The 17,037-nt window shown below is 42.8% G+C and overlaps 1 protein-coding gene across 1 annotated transcript; it reads right to left on the bottom strand.

Annotated features, from left to right (window-relative positions):
- Window positions 1-4,134: 4,134 nt before the first annotated feature.
- LOC141628645 (uncharacterized) lies at window positions 4,135-4,815 on the bottom strand. Its single transcript, XM_074441753.1, has one exon. It carries the CDS (start codon window positions 4,813-4,815, stop codon window positions 4,135-4,137), a length of 681 nt encoding a protein of 226 aa, XP_074297854.1.
- Window positions 4,816-17,037: the final 12,222 nt, after the last annotated feature.

Here is a 17,037-nt window from a genome sequence, read left to right as displayed (position 1 = left end):
GATTAGATTCATTCGCTTTTGTACCCTATACAACATCATCGTTTTGATATTTTATATATTTTGTTTTCTCATGTGGATTTGTACGACAAATTTTGAACACCACAAAGTGAAGCGAACGAACATTATATTTTTCGGTCCTTAATTGCCCACATGAGCTGATAACTCTGGCAATTATTTTGTGACGTTGGTTGATGGTGGGTTCAACTAGCCATAAGTCAACAAAGTTGTTGACCAATCACAGAGGCGATTTATACGGATATTTCGTAGGACACAATTGTGACAACGACGTGGAGTCCTAAATGTTTTATAACATTCGGTGCCGGTCGTGGATAGGACCTCCATGGTGATCCTAAGAGTCGATTCTTTTGACTATCGACTGTCTCTTGAGACTAAGGCGGATTTTGGGTGACTTTGGTTTCTTTCTCACGGTCATCCGTAACAGGGGGCCAAGTAGATTGTATCTGGGTCATTTCATGCTGTGCTTAGATCGGAAGGAGTTCGAGTTGAAGGAAATATTCAGCCTTTATCGGGTACTCGATATTTCTCAGGGCCACTCGAGGAGGAGTCAGAATCGAAATGCATGGCCATGCTCGGATACGGATTCGTTTTATCGGTTAAGTTACTCTCTAGTCGGGGAAACCACTCTAGATCCAGATCGATTGTAAAATACGACCTTTGTGGATCCGGATCCGCAAATTGTTTTACATTGAGTGGGAGAAATTTTAAATGAATATGAGAATCGGTTATCGCACATACACTTGTACGGACAAGTGGGAGTTTGTTGTTTGTGTCAAGCAGTTAGTGCGGATAACGTCATTGCACATACACTTGTACGGACAAGTGGGAGCTTGTTGGGGTTGGTGTCCTTGATTAGTGCAAGGACTTATAAATCTCTAAAAGGATCAAAGGGTATACTTTGTATCATAATCAGTTGATCCACGTTTATCAATAACGGTTGGCTTGCTAGATAAGTTTGACGTTATTGTCATACGGATGGCGGTGATCAACTGGTCCCTAAAAGTCACACCTATAGGATACGTTTTGAGTGATGTGACGGTATGAAAATACTGATCATGTAGATGCCAAATTTGACTAACCGGTTAGTCGAGTTATTTGACTAATAATTAGTCAAAATGTGATGTTGAGATATTATATTTAATACGGATTAAATATCATGGGCTAAAGGCGAATTAACCAATTAATTCGTAAAATTAAATATAAGCGTTTTATATTTAATTAAATGTATATTGAATATAATTATACAATCTTTGTTTTGTCGGACATGTATTAATAATTCAACTAACCCGTATTATTAGTTGATGCCTTAATTTCCGATAACCGATAATGATTTATAATGAAACCGCGTCGTATACACTTAGCAAGCTATGGACCGGACCACGAGTTTAAGTGAAGAGGAAATGAAAAGCCCATTTCCCTCCTCTCACTCGGTTTGGCCGAGACTTGCATAGACAAAAGGGGAGTTTTCTCCTCTTGTCTAACCTAATTCATTTTGCTAAAAAATTATTAGGGTTTTGGGAATTGTGCCTCCCGAATTCCGGATCTCTCATCCAACACAAACTCACAAAACAATCCCCTCGATATTGCAAGGCAATTAGGGGATTCTCTCTAGCACAAGGGCATTACTCGGACATCTTGGGTGCAACGATTAGGAGGAGATCTAACTTGATCTCTCATTGCCTTTTGCACTAGGACCGAAGGTTATTTCTATATCTTTATCGTTTCATTATGTTTTTCGTTTTATGACTATAATCACATGTAAATTTTGCGTTATAATCCTATAAAGAGAGGGTTTTATACGGATATTACCCTACACACTGACCACCCTCCACTTCCAACATCACATTACACCCACCTATGACCACCGTCTGCCACCACACCAGCCGCCACGACACCACCTTCCACCCCCGTCCATAAACAATACAAACAACACCCATCTCATGCACCCATCTTTCAACCACCATTAAAGCCACCACCAGCCACCGTAACCTCCCACGACCACCAATGACCTCCCTCTACTTCCACCTCCACAAAACTACCACCTACGCCCACCACCGACCACCAAGGTGGCAGCCACGACTCAGTTTTCGAGGGCAAAGCTATGCGCGATGTTCGAGGTTCGATGTGAGGATTGCATTCAACTTATTTCATGAACCAGGAGACTTGTGGACGTTGTGGTCTATTTCCATTGACCACAATTTCTGAATAGACTTTTGTTCTTCTCATTAAGGGTAGTTTGGTCTTTTGACCTTTTTGTTTGTAAGGGTTTAAAAGAGCTGGGAAAGGAATTTTGTAGAGGAGACCTTCACTAGTTTTAGACGGGAAGCCGCACCAAATAGAAAGTAGGAGTAGTTCATAGCAATAGAAAAACCCATCTTATTTTTCCTCTAAATTTCTCTCTAATTAAATTTGTAATCTTTCTTTTGTTCTTAGTATACAAATTTCTCTCCTTTTATTAGTTTACAATTAGTTTTGGGTTGTAATTTTGGAAGACAAGAAGACATTCATCCTCCAATTTTCAATCCAAGTTTGCTCATTTACTTTAAGTTGGTATATTTCTTATCTTAATTTCATCCTATTTCAATTGTTTACATGTTTTTCATTTAATCTCATATTGTTTGTTTAATCTTGTTGCTAACCATGTTTGGCATGGTTAGTATGGGTGTATGTATATTATTTGTGTTAACTATGTTTGAGTAGAATTAGTCTAGGGTTAAAGGGGGAGTTTGGGTAAACATGAGGGATGATAATGAGTTGTTTACATTTGAATATGGGTTAAAAATCGAGTCTTTACATACTTGCATTGAAGGTGTTCGATGAAATGGGTGAATGAAAGTTCTTACCTTTCTTTGAATTTTGCTTAACATTTCTTTACATGAGAGTGAATAAGAATGTTTGATAGCATGTATGTGATGAGTTTGACATAATATGAAAGTTTTATGGTGAGCTTAAGGTGACTAGGAAACTAGCTTCGATTCCTTGGCCGAAATCGTGACCCAATTCTCGTAGACTTTTGCATCTCCCTCTCCCTACCTAAATGAACCCGAAACCCTAGCATTTACTCTCTTTGTCTTCGTGCTTGTTTGTTTGTTTAATTGATATTCTTAGATTATTTTGTTAGCATAGTATTCATTCACATGTTTTGCATCCGACTAAACTAAAACTAAACAATAGACTTGTAGCCTAACCCCACCATCCTTGTGGTTCGACCCCGATTTATACTACTTAAATTGGGTTACTTTACAAATAGTTTTTGGTACCGGAAGTGACGGCAAAAACCGGTCATCAAAATCCCGTTGCAACCTTTGGTGTGGTTCTGTCAGCCCAGAGAACCAGAGGTAGCTCTTTTGCCCATTTGCCCCCAATCTCCACCAGCTTCTTTTTCAAGTTTTCGACGATAATCTTATTGCTGGATTCAGCTTGTCCGTTGGACTGGGGGTTCCTAGGAGTAGATTTCTACACCGAGACATTCCACCTAGCACAAAAAGCTTCTGTCTTATTTCCAATGAATTGGGACCCATTATCACATATAATCTCAGATGGAATGCCAAACCTGCATATGATATTGCGTTTAATGAAAGATATCATCTGAGTTTCTGTAACCTGGGAGAATGATTCTGCTTCTATCCATTTGGAGAAGTAGTCCGTCATGGCGAGCATATAGACTTTGTTTCCTGGTGCTCTGGGTAGTGGTCCCACGATGTCCATTCCCCACTTCATGAAGGGCCATGGTGAGATAACCTGGTTCAGAGGCTCTGCTGGCTGGTGGCTAACGTGAGCGTGCCTCTGACAAGCGTCGCATCTTTTTGCGAACTCTATGGCATCTTTGCGTATTGTGGGCCAGAAGTATCTTTGCCTCAGTGCCTTGTCTAACAGGCTCCTGCCCCCTGCATGGTTTCCACATTCTCCACTGTGGAGAGCATGCAAAACAGCCTGAGACTCTTCCCGATCCAGGCATCTGAGGTAGGGTCCAGCGAGGGATTTCCTTAACAGAACACCATCAATTAGTATGAATCTGGATGCTCTCATTATGAAGCTCCTTACCTCCTTTTTATCTGGTGGCAGGATATCATTCTGCAGCCAGTCTATGTATGGTTTCCTCCAGTCTGTAGTTTTTTATTCACTGCTGGTGCTGCACACCACTTCTGCATCCTGCTGAGATTTTAGTGTTGCTGGCTCCAGCACGTGGATGATTGGTATTGTGGAGATGGTTCCTGCTTTAAAGGTTGCCCCCAGGGTGGCTAGTGCGTCTGCTTCTGCATTCTGGTCCCTGGGGATTTGCTTGATGTTGAACGTGACAAATCTGATTTTCAGCTCCTTTGCTACGTCTAGGTATGCCATCATCCTGGGATCCCTGGCCTCATAGCAATCATTAACATGGTTAACTATAACTTTAGAGTCACTGCAAACCTGAAGGTGTCTGATTTTCAGATCGAGAGCCAGCTTCAAACTCAGGATCAATGCCTCATATTCTGCTTCGTTGTTTGTGGCCTTGAATTCACATCGTACAGCCTGGACTATGAGATCTCCCTGGGGTGACTTGAGGACCAGTCCTACTCCTGCTCCCTTGGCATTTGAGGCTCCGTCCATATGTAGCTCCCATACTTGTTCTCCTTTATCCTTTTCCAGACTCAGAATGTCCTGCTCTGCCTGGGTCTGGAGGGCTGGGCAGAAGTCAGACACGAAGTCTGCCAGAGCCTGAGACTTTATGGCCGTACGGGGTTCAAACTTCAAATCGTAACCGCTCAAGTGCACGGACCATTTAGCCATCCTTCCTGACAGTTCTGCTTTTCTCATGATAGTCTTGAGAGGATAATTAGTTATCACAGAAATTATATGAGACTCGAAGTAGGGACGCAATTTATGGGATGCAGTAACTAGTGCAAGGACAAGTTTTTCTAGTGATGTGTACCTGGTTTCTGCTGGAAGCAGAGACTTACTGATGTAATATCTTTGGATCTTTGTGATCCTTCTGCTCTCGTACTAATCTTTGCACCGATTGACCGCCGCTTCGTGGATCGATAGGTACAGGGAACGGTGGCTCTCTGTTACGGTTTCGACAAGAGTGGTGGGGTGCTAAGGTAACGTTTCAGCTCCTGAAATGCTTTCTCATGATCGTCCGTCCACTCAAATCTTTGGCTTTTCCTGAGTACATCATAAAATAGCCTGCATTTGTCCGAGGACCTGGATATGAACCTGTTCAGGGCCGCCACTCTTCCAGTCAGACGCTGGACGTCTTTCGGTTTTTGCGGAGACTCGAGCTGCAGAATTGCTTTGATTTGCTCGGTGTTGGCCTCTATCCCCCTCTGGGTCACCATATACCCCATAAATTTCCCACTGGATACTCCAAAGGTGCACTTTGTAGGATTCAGCTTCATTTGGTATTTTTTTGGGGTATTGAAAGTTTCTGCCAGATGTTGATGGTGCTGTGAAGCCTGCTTCGATTTGACGACCATATCGTCTATGTATACTTCCATAGTTTGGCCTATTTGCTCTTTAAACATCTTGTTTACCAGCCTCTGATAGGTAGATCCTGCATTTTTCAATCCAAAAGGCATGACATTATAACAGTAGATACCTCGCTCGGATCTGAATGCTGTCTTTTCCTGGTCACTGGGGTGCATTTTTATCTGGTTATATCCGCTCCAGGAATCCAGGAATGTCAGCATCTCGTGCCCTGCAGTAGCATCCACCATGGCATCTATGTGTGGTAGTGGAAATGGATCCTTTGGGCAAGCTTTATTTAAATCCATGAAATTGACGCAGACCCTCCACTTGCCATTCTTCTTCGGAACCACCACCACATTAGACAACCATTCCGGATACTTTACCTCTCGAATTTTTCCTGCAGCAAGCAGGTTATCTACTTCTTTGTTTATGACCTGGTTCCTTTCAGAAGCAAATTTTTTCTTTTTTTTTTGGGTTTATAGCTTGGATCCACACTTAGCTTGTGAGTTATCACACTTGGGTCTATCCCTATAATATCATCATGTGACCAAGCAAAGCAGTCTATGCTAGTTCTCAATAACCGAACAAGTTCTTCATGAATGTTACCTGTACATTCAGATCCAATGAGCACAGTTCGTTCTGGATGCAGCGCGTCCAGGATGACTTCGTCCAGCTCTGCCTGCTGAGGCTCAATGTACTCGTCCTGGATGTGCTGGCTTTGTAATTGCTATGCGGGCGAGCCGGTTGTCGACTTTAGAGCCACCTTATAGCAATCCTTAGCTTCTTCCTGGTCCCCACGTATCTCTTGCACCCCCCAAGGCGTTGGAAACTTCAGGCATTGGTGGTACGTTGAGGGAATTGCTTTCATCTCGTGGATCCAAGGCCTGCCAAGGATCACATTGTAAGTAGAGGGTCCGTCAATAACCAGATACCTTACCTGCTTGTTTACACCTCCGGCGTAGGTTGGGATGACGATTTCTCCTAGGGAGTGCTTTGTTTCGCCACTGAAACCAACCAAGGGAATCGCCTTCTTTGCTAGATCTTTCTCGGTGAATCCCATGCCTTTGAGTGTCTCTAACATGATCAAGTTGACGGAGCTTCCGGTATCCACCAGGATCTTCCTCACCTTGCAATTTCCTATGGGAAGCGTGATGATTAGGGCATCGTGGTGATGTTCTGGAGTAGACCATGCGTCTGTTTCGTCAAAGGTGACTGACTGCAGATTCTGGCGATTAATCCTGCAGAAGCTTTCTGGTCTGTCTCCTTTAGTTCTGGTCGCATGCCTCTTTGCTTCTGAATATGTTAGCCCACACAGCTCCGATCCACCTGTAATAACATTCACAGTTCTAGTGCACTGAGGAGGAGGAGATGGCAGAACCTGATCTGTTGAGTTCACTCTGGTCGCGTTTCTGGGTAGGAGGTGATCCATATTTCCTTGATCGTAGTGGAATTTGACTTACTTTCTGAGGGAGTGACATTCATCGGTGTCGTGGGTGTTGCTGCTGTGGAACTCTCACTTCTTGCCGGTGTCCCTTCTGCTGCTGGGGTTTCCTTCTGGAAGTTTTGGCCATCTGACTCTGCGTCCCAGCTCCTTCAAGGCTTTGAATAGTCTTGCAAGATTGGTAGTAAAGCCATACTCACTTACTTTCGGAGGCAGATCTGCTTCGCTCTTTCCTTCAGAATTTCCAGAGACTCTGTTTACGCTCCTGCTGTAGGGCTTGGGCCTTTCACTCTTCTTTTCTATTGGAGCTTTTCTGGATACTGGGTCTGAATCATAGATGCCTCTGATTGGTGCAGAGTCTTCCTCTAGTCTCATGACAGCAAATGCCTTCGTTTGTACTTCCTCAAAGGTGGTGCAAGGGTGCTTCGTCAGATCCTTGTAAAGATCGGAATCCTGGTGCAGTCCTCGGCGGAAGGCTTGTATAGCAGTTGTTATATCACATCTTGGGATAGCCACCTTCTCCTTGTTGAACCTGTTCAAGTAATCGCGGGTGGACTCCTCGAACCCTTGCACTATCCGGTAGAGGTCACTTGTCTGCTTCTCCGGCTTTCTACTGCTGGTGAACTGCTGGTTGAAGGCATTGACTAGGTCGGCGAAGCTGGATATGCTCTTGTTCGGCAGGCCGACGAACCACTGCAGGGCTGCTCCTGACAAGGTTGATCTGAATCCTTTGCACATACATGCTTCCTTTAGAGATCCAGTTGCGGTTATCACCATCATTTTCTGCTTGTAGTGGTTGATATGATCAAGTGGATCTGTGATTCCATCGTAGAGTGTCATGGCTGGAGGCACACATCCTTTAGGGATATCGACTAGGGTTATGTCATCCACGAAAGGTGAGTCTGTGTAGCTGTCTCTGGCTGCTTTCTCCAACGGACGGGCTACGCCTGGTATCCTATACATCAGTTCCATCAGCTCCTGGTATTGATGCTCCAGCGAATTACCTGTTCTTGCAAGAGGATTAGAAACGGACGGAAAAGAACCAGCCGGTGTACCTCCTAGCCAAGGCGCTCCAGAAAATTGGCCTGGTGCTGGATGACTGGTTACTGGTGTTGCACTTATTATGGATCCAGGCTGCCATCCTGGTGTCTGCTGTAATCCTCTGATCCAGGCTCCACTGGTGTACTGGTTGCAGGATGGAATAGCTGCATTGGTGACAGGTCCAGATTGCCATCATGATGTCTGGTGCGCGGGGGTACCTGAAAAAGTGGAAGGTCAGATCCTGATGGGGTGCTAAACAAAGCGTTACCTGTTGTCTGCTGCAGACTGGGTGGATTATCAAACGATAGGCATCCCAATCCTCTGGGCTCAATCGGTTCGCTGGGTGCTACTCCTGCAAGGTCTAGTCTGGTGACTAGTTCTGATGGAATTGATCGACTCGACCGTCCACCGCTGGTTCTGGTAGGAGCCTCTGGTGCTGATGTCGGCTTGGTCTGGACTGCTGTCACGATCTGAGCAATCAGGTTTTGGTTATCCTTCCTTAGATCCTCAACGGCCCGACGCAGAGTGTCAAACCCCTGAATCATCACGTGCATCGGCTCAAGCGCTGTAGATCCTCTGCTTCGGAGGACTTCTGCACCTGAGCCTTCTTAGGTCTGACTTCTGGATACAGCTTCACCTCTGCTGGGGCTGCTCTCCCTACTGGATTTGGACTGACCGGATGCACCTGCTTCCTTCGGAGTCTGCGGTGGCTTCTGAAGCTGGGGAATGGCTCTGGTTGACATGCTGACGGGGATCGTTTGGCTGGACGCTGGGGGTGCACTGACTGATCCTGCGGATGCAGAAGTAAGTGTTGCTCCAGAAGACATGGCTGACATGCTCTGGCTGCTGGAAGGATTCTGGCTGGTTCCAGACATGGTGACGGCTAGTTCGGTGTTGCGAGATTTGGCTATAGAAAATGATCACTATGCCCCACGGTGGGCGCCAAATTGTTTTGGTAAAAATTTACCTAATTATCGATTTAATTTGTGAGTGATAGTGATTAATCTACGGCCGATTAATATTGGATTATGACGAATTTAATGAATAAATATGCAACGAAGTAAAGAAGGAAATAAAGATGAACGAAAAGAATGACACGGAGGATTTTTGGTGACGCGGAAAATCCCGTGTGGGAACAACCGCGGGGGGAGTCGGAATCCCGCCAACTTTTGCACTATGATCGATGTTAAATTCTCAAGTAAGGAAATACAAGTATAATGTTGCTAGAGAAATATTGTTGATTATTGTTGGGACTTTGAGGAGTGAAGTGCTGTTCGAGATTATTGTTCGATGCCTTGAGTGTTGATCTTCTCATCCTTATATAGTTGCTGGAATCAGACCTAGGGTTGCTAAACTTCTCCATGCGTTTGCTCCTAGAATCTCGGGATGTTACCATGAAGATAGGTAACAGTTATTGAAGGAGTCAAAGCCCAAGCTTTCCTTCCTTTTGCACGTGGGCTTTATACTTGGCCTACTTGTGTTTGTTTACCTTTTAATCCCATGGTCCCCTTTATACTTGGCCACATTGCTAAGCTTTTCGCCACTTCTCTTGCCAATGATACGCTGCCATGTCACAAGTGATAAATGGTATTTTTTATCCATAACATCTACCATGAAGGGAAAGCCAATGTTGTTGCTGATGCCTTGAGCAGGAAGAGTGTACATTCTTTGTGTGCAGCTTTATCTTTGATGAAATTGAGAGATGAGGTGGGGAAGTTTGGGATACATATGATGCAGAGAGAGGATGCCATGGGAGATTTGACAGTGCAGCCTGATCTTTATGATGATATTCGAGGTAAACAAGATTTAGACCCTAATATGGTGGAGTGGAGAGCTGGAGTAGATAAAGGGACAGTGTCTAGATTCTCTATTCATTCAGATGGTAGTTTGAGGTTTGATGGGAGGTGGTGTGTCCCTAATGATGAGGAGCTGAAGAAGACAATCATGACAGAGGCACATTGTACACCATATTCAGTGCATCCAGGTGGTGACAAGCTATACAAGGATTTAAAGAACACGTTCTGGTGGCCTAGGATGAAGAAAGAGACAGCTGAGTTTGTGGCCTGTTGTTTGACATGCCAGAGAGTTAAAGTGGAACAGCAACGACCACAAGGTAAGATTCAGTCTTTAGAGGTACCTGAGTGGAAGTGAGAATCCATTTCTATAGATTTTATCGTGGGTTTGCCAAAGAGTCAACAGGGTAACAACATGATATGGGTAATAGTGGATCGACTGACCAAGTCAGCTCATTTTGTGCCAATGAAAGATACATGGACCAAGGCACAATTAGCTTTGCTTATCAGAAGCATGTGTTGAGATTGCATGGAGTGCCTAAGGACATAGTATCTGACAGAGATGCGAGATTTATCTCAAGGTTTTGGAAAGAGTTGCAGGAATCTTTGGGAACAACTTTAAAGATGAGTACAGAATTTCATCATGCGACAGACGGTCAGACTGAGAGAACAATCAAGACTCTTGAGGATATGTTACGAGCTTGCGTGATGGATTTTGGTGGTAGCTGGGAGCATAGATAAGATTTGATTGAGTTTTCTTAAAACAACAACTACCACACCAGTATTGGCATGAAACCGTTGGAGGCTTTATATGGGAGGAGATGTCGTAGTCCGATTTTTTGGGACGGCAGTGCTGAGGCAGTGGTTCTAGGACCAGAGATGATACATGAGATGGTTGAGCAGATTAAGATGATCAGGGAAAGGATGAGAGCGGCTCAGGATAGGCAAAAGAGTTATGCAAATCTATATCGCCGGGATATAGAGTTTCAGGTTGGGGACAAGGTTCTTCTGAAAGTGTCTCCTATGCGTGGGGTTATGAGATTTGGGAAGAAAGGCAAGTTGAGTCAGAAGTTCATAGGGCCTTATGAGATCTTAGACCGGGTTGGAGAGGTTGCTTATCGTTTGGCTTTACCAGCTGCGTTGGAGAGAGTGCATAATGTGTTTCATGTATCTCAGCTGCGGAATTATGTGAGTGACCCGCCACATGTGTTAGAGGCAGAGAGCATAGAGCTAGATGAGTCCTTGTCTTATCTTGAGGTGCCTAAGCAGATTCTTGACCGGAAGGTTAGGAAAACTAGGAGTGGTGAGACAGTTTTGCTTAAGATCCTTTGGTCTAATCATGAGGTAGAGGAAGCTACATGGGAGGCAGAGGAGGCCATGAGAGAGCGTTACCCTTTCCTTTTTGATCAGGTATGTATGGTTACGGGGACGTAACCTTGTTTCTTTTAGGGGGGTAGGAGATGATCGCAAAGAGTTTTTACACCCTTTTTGTGTTGTGTCGGTATGTTTTGTAGTGGTTTGAGTCGGGTTGAGTTTGGTTGGTAGCATGTTTTTATGTTGAGTTTTATGTTGGTTGTCGTGTCGGGAGTGTGGTGGTATGTTTTGTTTTGTTGTGGTTTGAACTTCGGGGACGAAGTTCTTTTTAAGGAGGGAAGACTGTAATACTAAGGTTTTGTGAGCCTCTGGGTACTCTATCGAGTGGGCCTTACTCTGTCGAGTAAGGGTGTTTTGGTTTTTAAAACAGTTTCTGTCTATAGGGTACTCGATCGAGTAGCCTTGGTACTCGATAGAGTAGGGGGCACTCGATCGAGTACGGCAGTTTCTCGATCGAGTGGCTCGGTTTACGGGTAATGTTTTGTCGAGTTTTGTTAATAATGCGAATAGGTATATATAACTTTCCGTCATCATCATCAAACACTTTTATTAAACCTATTTGATTCAAAAGAGATTTCAAACTACGTTCTTCGCATCTTTCGCATTATTGACAAATCCCGGAGCTTGAGAGGTCGAAATTCATCATCCTTTACATTCTTGTGATCCTTGCGTCGAGATTAAGATCTACGTACCGATTTTATAATATTTTATTAAGTTTGTTTAAACCCTAATTTGGGGGATTGGGGGGTTTTTTTAATTTTTATGATTGCTAGTAATTATGTGATCATATGTTAGGAGGAGGATTCGTAGAGGAGGCTTTTTTATAACAGCTGTTGAGATCGTCTGATTGTATTGCATTCCAGGTAGGGTTTCCCTACTCAGTATTAGTCACATAATGTGTTGGTTGTGCTTTGTGATTGTTGAGCTTTATCGTACGAGTTTTGTTACAGTTGTTGGGTTTGATTGCTGATTAGTAGTTGTGATTGATTGTATCTGTCTGTGTTCTTCGGGGTGCGTCCCTGGCTGAATGGAGTCACTTGCGGGAGTGGATTCACGCCCATGATTCGCCTTCTGTGGAACCCGCCACAGAAGGGATGTGCACATTAATGGATTTGGGTTTATCGCTCGACGGAGATAAGCGGGGCTTAGGTGGGAACGACTGCGGTCCCCCCACTGGCGACGAGGAGTAACCTGTTGCGATGGGTACTCTGGCAGGGCTACACACTTTAGTGTGTAGTCAGTATTGTGGAGTTGGTGATGGAGTTCGGGGTTTATCTGTGATGATTGAGCTGTGTTGTGTGTTGTTTTATTGAGTTATGTAAATTGTGTGATTAGTACTGACCCCGTTTAATTGTTTTAAAAACTGTGGTGATCCATTTGGGGATGATGAGCAGTTGTTGAGCAGGTATGAGTCGAGATACGTGAGATAGCTGGGATGTGTCGCCACCAGATGATAGAGTCTTCCGCTATAGTTTTGATAGTTTTTAGACTGTTGTTTTGAGATTATGTAAACCGTATTTTGGCAGTTGGTTTTGGATTGTATTTACTCACTTAAACCTTATACCATTTAAACGTTGTTTCTTTATTGTCTTTTGATTATCATTGCCTCGGGAAACCGAGATGGTGACAGCTTTATACCTGAGTGGTCCTGGTAAGGCACTTGGAGTATGGGGGTGTCACAAAAACACTCTCTTAATTGTAGATAGTCAGTTAAACTTATGCTATCGGAGATCTAACATTTTCTCTAAACACACTAAATATAGATAATTATAATGTTCGTTGCTTTACGTAACACCATTTAGTTTTACGTAGTTGTTATAGGTTACAATAATTTGCAAAACTCATAAAGGTCTATCTCAGTTATTAAGGGCAGTTCATTTCATTTGGTGAGCTGGTGAGCTACACTATATTTATAGAGATAACTATTGTATTTAGTTAAAACCAACCAGTGATATCTATAACAATAATGGAAAAACTAATTACACACTCTTACTATGTTACTTGATGTTTCACAACTGAAATGATAACTACTAAATGACAAAACTTCTATGTTGAAAGCCCTAATAGTTCATTGATGATCAACTACACTAATCACGAACTTTTTTTTTCAATGATTTTAAAATTGAACTTCTTTTATCAACTACAAAATATATTTATACAGATGATCTTAAAAGATGCCCCGTGCATCGCACAGGATTTTCAACTAGTAAACTAAGGAAACGAAGACAGAGAATTGTCTGACTAACGCGCCAGTATGCTTGGTACTTCTATGCGGGTCGCAGTAACGGCTGTCCAAGAAATATGCTATCCTTGAGAGCTACGTTAATTGGCTTTAGAATAGGATATTAGCGGGGCCCTCACTTTCCTAATCTAATGAGCTATGTCGTTTATTTTTTCAGAAGTTTGTTTAATTGGTTTTTTAACTAATTTAGGTATATAGTTTTGGGTGGAATAATACTATATAAAAACCCGACTATATTCTAGGTTAATTAAGAGAGAAAGGTAGAAAGCTTAGAGAGGCAAGTTTGAGAGCTCATCTTTTGTAATTTGTAATTCTCTCCCTACATAGTGAAATACTTCTCTAGCCCTGTGGACGTAGCTATCACATTGTAGTGAACCACGTAAGTTCTTGTGTTCTTTATTTTTGCTATTGTTATTATATCGTCTTAACACGCCTCCGCGCATAACAATTGGTATCAGAGCTAGGTTATTTGATCTAGGAGAGATGATGGCGCAACAGTTAGCTATAAAGATCGACAGATTTACGGGAAGGAATAATTTTGGACTATGGCAGATAAAGATGAGGGCTTTGCTTAAGTAGCAGTGTATCTGGAGATCGCTGACGCCGGGTTTCTCCACAAAGGTGACAAAGACTACCGCAGGGGCGGTGGCAGGTGCTGAGTCGTTAGTCATGGTGACTGAGGATCCTGAGTTGGTAACAATGGAGGAAAGGGCTTATGCTACAATCTTGTTATATCTGGCAGACGACGTTATTACAGAAGTTGCAAGTGCGAAAACGGCGGCTGGCTTGTGGGCAAAATTAGAGAATCTTTATATGCCTAAAACACTCACCAATAAATTATTATTGAAACAACGTTTGTTTGGCCTCAGAATGCAAGAAGATATGTCATTTCGGGATCATCTTCATAGGCTTTACTCTATTTTACTATATCTACGTAATTTAGATGTTAAGATAGAAGATGAGTATGATGCGCTTATTTTGTTAGTTTCTTTACCGTTATCATATGAGAACTTTGTAGAGTCACTTGTGGTGGGTAAGGAGACTTTGACCCTAGAGAAGGTGAATCGTCGCTTCACACTAGGGAGTTACGCCAGAAGGCAACTAATGTTGTGGTAGATAATTAGGCTTTGGGATTGGTTGCTAAAGCTGAAAAGGAAATGGTTCAGACTGGAGGGAAAAAGAAGAAGTCTTATAAACCTAAGTCAAAGGGACCAAGTTCTAGTGATTATTGCCATAACTGTGGGGAAAAGGTCATTGGAAGTTAGAATGTCCTAAGCCAAAGAAGGGAAATTTTGCTTCCTATGCAACAACACGACAATCAAAAAGTGATTACGACTCTGAGGATGATCTAGCATTGGTGCTCCAAGAAAAGAAGTACCTAGGTGATAGATGGGTTCTTGATAGTGGATGCGCATCTCACATGTGTTTTAAACGGGGGATGTTTCTGACATATAGTCATCATAGGAGCACTGTTACAATGGGTGATGGAGCGGTTTGTGAGGCTGTTGGAGTAGGTTCTGTGAAGTTTCTAATGCATGATGGAAAGGTTAGATATCTCAAGGGTGTAAGGCACGTTCCACAACTTAAGAGTAATCTTATCTCTCTTGGAATATTGGACCAGAGGGGTTTTCGATTTCAAGGAGAAGGTGGAGCATTGTGTGTGTGTAAGGGACCATGGGAGTTGCTTCGTGGTGTGAAGTCAAGTGCAGGTAAATTGTATCTTTTACAAGGTAAGCCATTGACTATGGGATATCACCGTCTAAGCATTATGCTAATGTAAAGGTGAGTCATACTAGGCCTGTTGGTCTAGAGGGGTTGGGTCTTGCTTCTAGTTTGATAGTTGATGATGTCGAATGTGAGTAGAGCTTGCCGAGACTCTAGTGGTCGATGGATCAAGATCAACAATAAGAAGTTTAACAACATGATTGAAGAGTTCGTCTTGTGTTGAGGATGATTGTGTAAACGGGAAGGTGGAGTTAGGGGATACTCATAAAGGTCGGGTTGAAAAACAGATCGTCAAGAAGAACAACAAATAGTCTTTCAGTTGCGAAGTGGTATGATAAGGTTTGGAAATTTCGAACCTTGTATACTAAAAGGTAGCCATTTTTTCTCGGACAACAAGTCTAAGTCAGAAGATGTTAGGTCGAGAGGTAATTTTCTGGGGAGTCACCAGTTAGCTAGCGCATCCCGGTGAAGGTGCAGGATCACCCTGACGAGGGTGTGAGTGCTCCGGCGTGAGCACGGGAAAGGGGCCTTGACGAGGGTGTCCATGCCTCGACGTAGGAATTAGACTCTGGCGTGGGTCAGGTTCTGGCTATAGTGTAGCTCATCTTAGCTAAGGTGGAGCTAGCACGTTGTCTCATAGTTTGAGACAGATATTGGCAATCATAGTGTAACTATGGTGGAGGGCTCAGTTGACTGGAAGTTGTTTGTAGATCCGACTGTCCGAGTCAAGGTGGAGATTGTTAGAATATGACTCGTCCGAGTCGTTTTTGGTTTGGGTATGTGAGTGTAAGATTGAAGATGACGAATAAACTAAGGAAACGAAGACAGAGAAGAATTATTTTCCGACTAACGTGCGAGTGTGCTTGGTACTTCGAAGCGGGTCGCAGTAATGGTTGTCCAAGAAATATGCTATCCTTCGGAGCTACGTTAATTGTCTTTAGATTAGGATATTAGTGGCCCCCTCACTTTCCTAATCTAATGAGCTTTGTCGTTAGTTTTTTCAGAAGTTTGTTTAATTGGTTTTCTAATTAGTTTAGGTATATAGTTTTGGGTGGAATAATACTATATAAAGACCCGACTATATTCTAGGTTAATTAAGAGAGAAAGTTAGAAAACTTGGAGAGGCAAGTTTGAGAACTCATGTAACACCCTCGGATTTCTACGAAAAGAAAATGCAAACTTTGCAGCGGAAAAAGCGATGTTTTAAAAAATTTGATATTAAAAGCCACGGAGTCACTATACAAACAAGAAAGCTGCGTTTTAATAAAGCTTTTATACAAAATACAACTTAGCAAGGTGAGCGGGATCTTAATCCTTAAATAAAACTCAACGATTAAAACTATATACAATTCTAAACTACAATGAGGAAGATCAATCGTTGTATATGTACAACGCTCGCTAGCTCACACGTCTTCAACTCCAAGAAGCAACACTATCACCTGTCATTCATGTAAACATGAACGCCATAGTCAGTGGGGAGTAACTCAAGGTTCTCCCAGCCACATTATATCAAAATGAACATAACAAAGAACTCAAATAAGGCAAGGCATAATAAATACGGGATACAATTCACTTGAACAAATAAGCATGAGATCATTCATGTTAGAATAATAAGAGAAAGTAAGATAGAATAGCAAATGAGCATGTCATAGGCATATTTAAATAAGTGAAGTAAAGAAAAGAACATAGATACGGTTAGTTAATCACAAGCACGAATTCCAATGAAATGTGACATATGCAACTATCCAAATTACACAAGAGTAGTACTTATGTCATGTCAGATAGATAAACGAGTAGTCAATCATCGCAATATAAATAGTTGAAAACCATAGCCATTACTTTGGAAATCTTCTAACAAACATTGCACGGGATGTGGTTATTAACGTCACATGCGCACTCATGGCTTGCATCTCACCATGAGAACGGATGGGAGCATCAATCCCGGCGATCATATC

This window comes from Silene latifolia, chromosome Y, assembly GCF_048544455.1.
Source record: "Silene latifolia isolate original U9 population chromosome Y, ASM4854445v1, whole genome shotgun sequence".
NCBI classification, from domain to species: domain Eukaryota; kingdom Viridiplantae; phylum Streptophyta; class Magnoliopsida; order Caryophyllales; family Caryophyllaceae; genus Silene; species Silene latifolia.
This window is presented reverse-complemented; position numbering and strand designations above follow the sequence as displayed.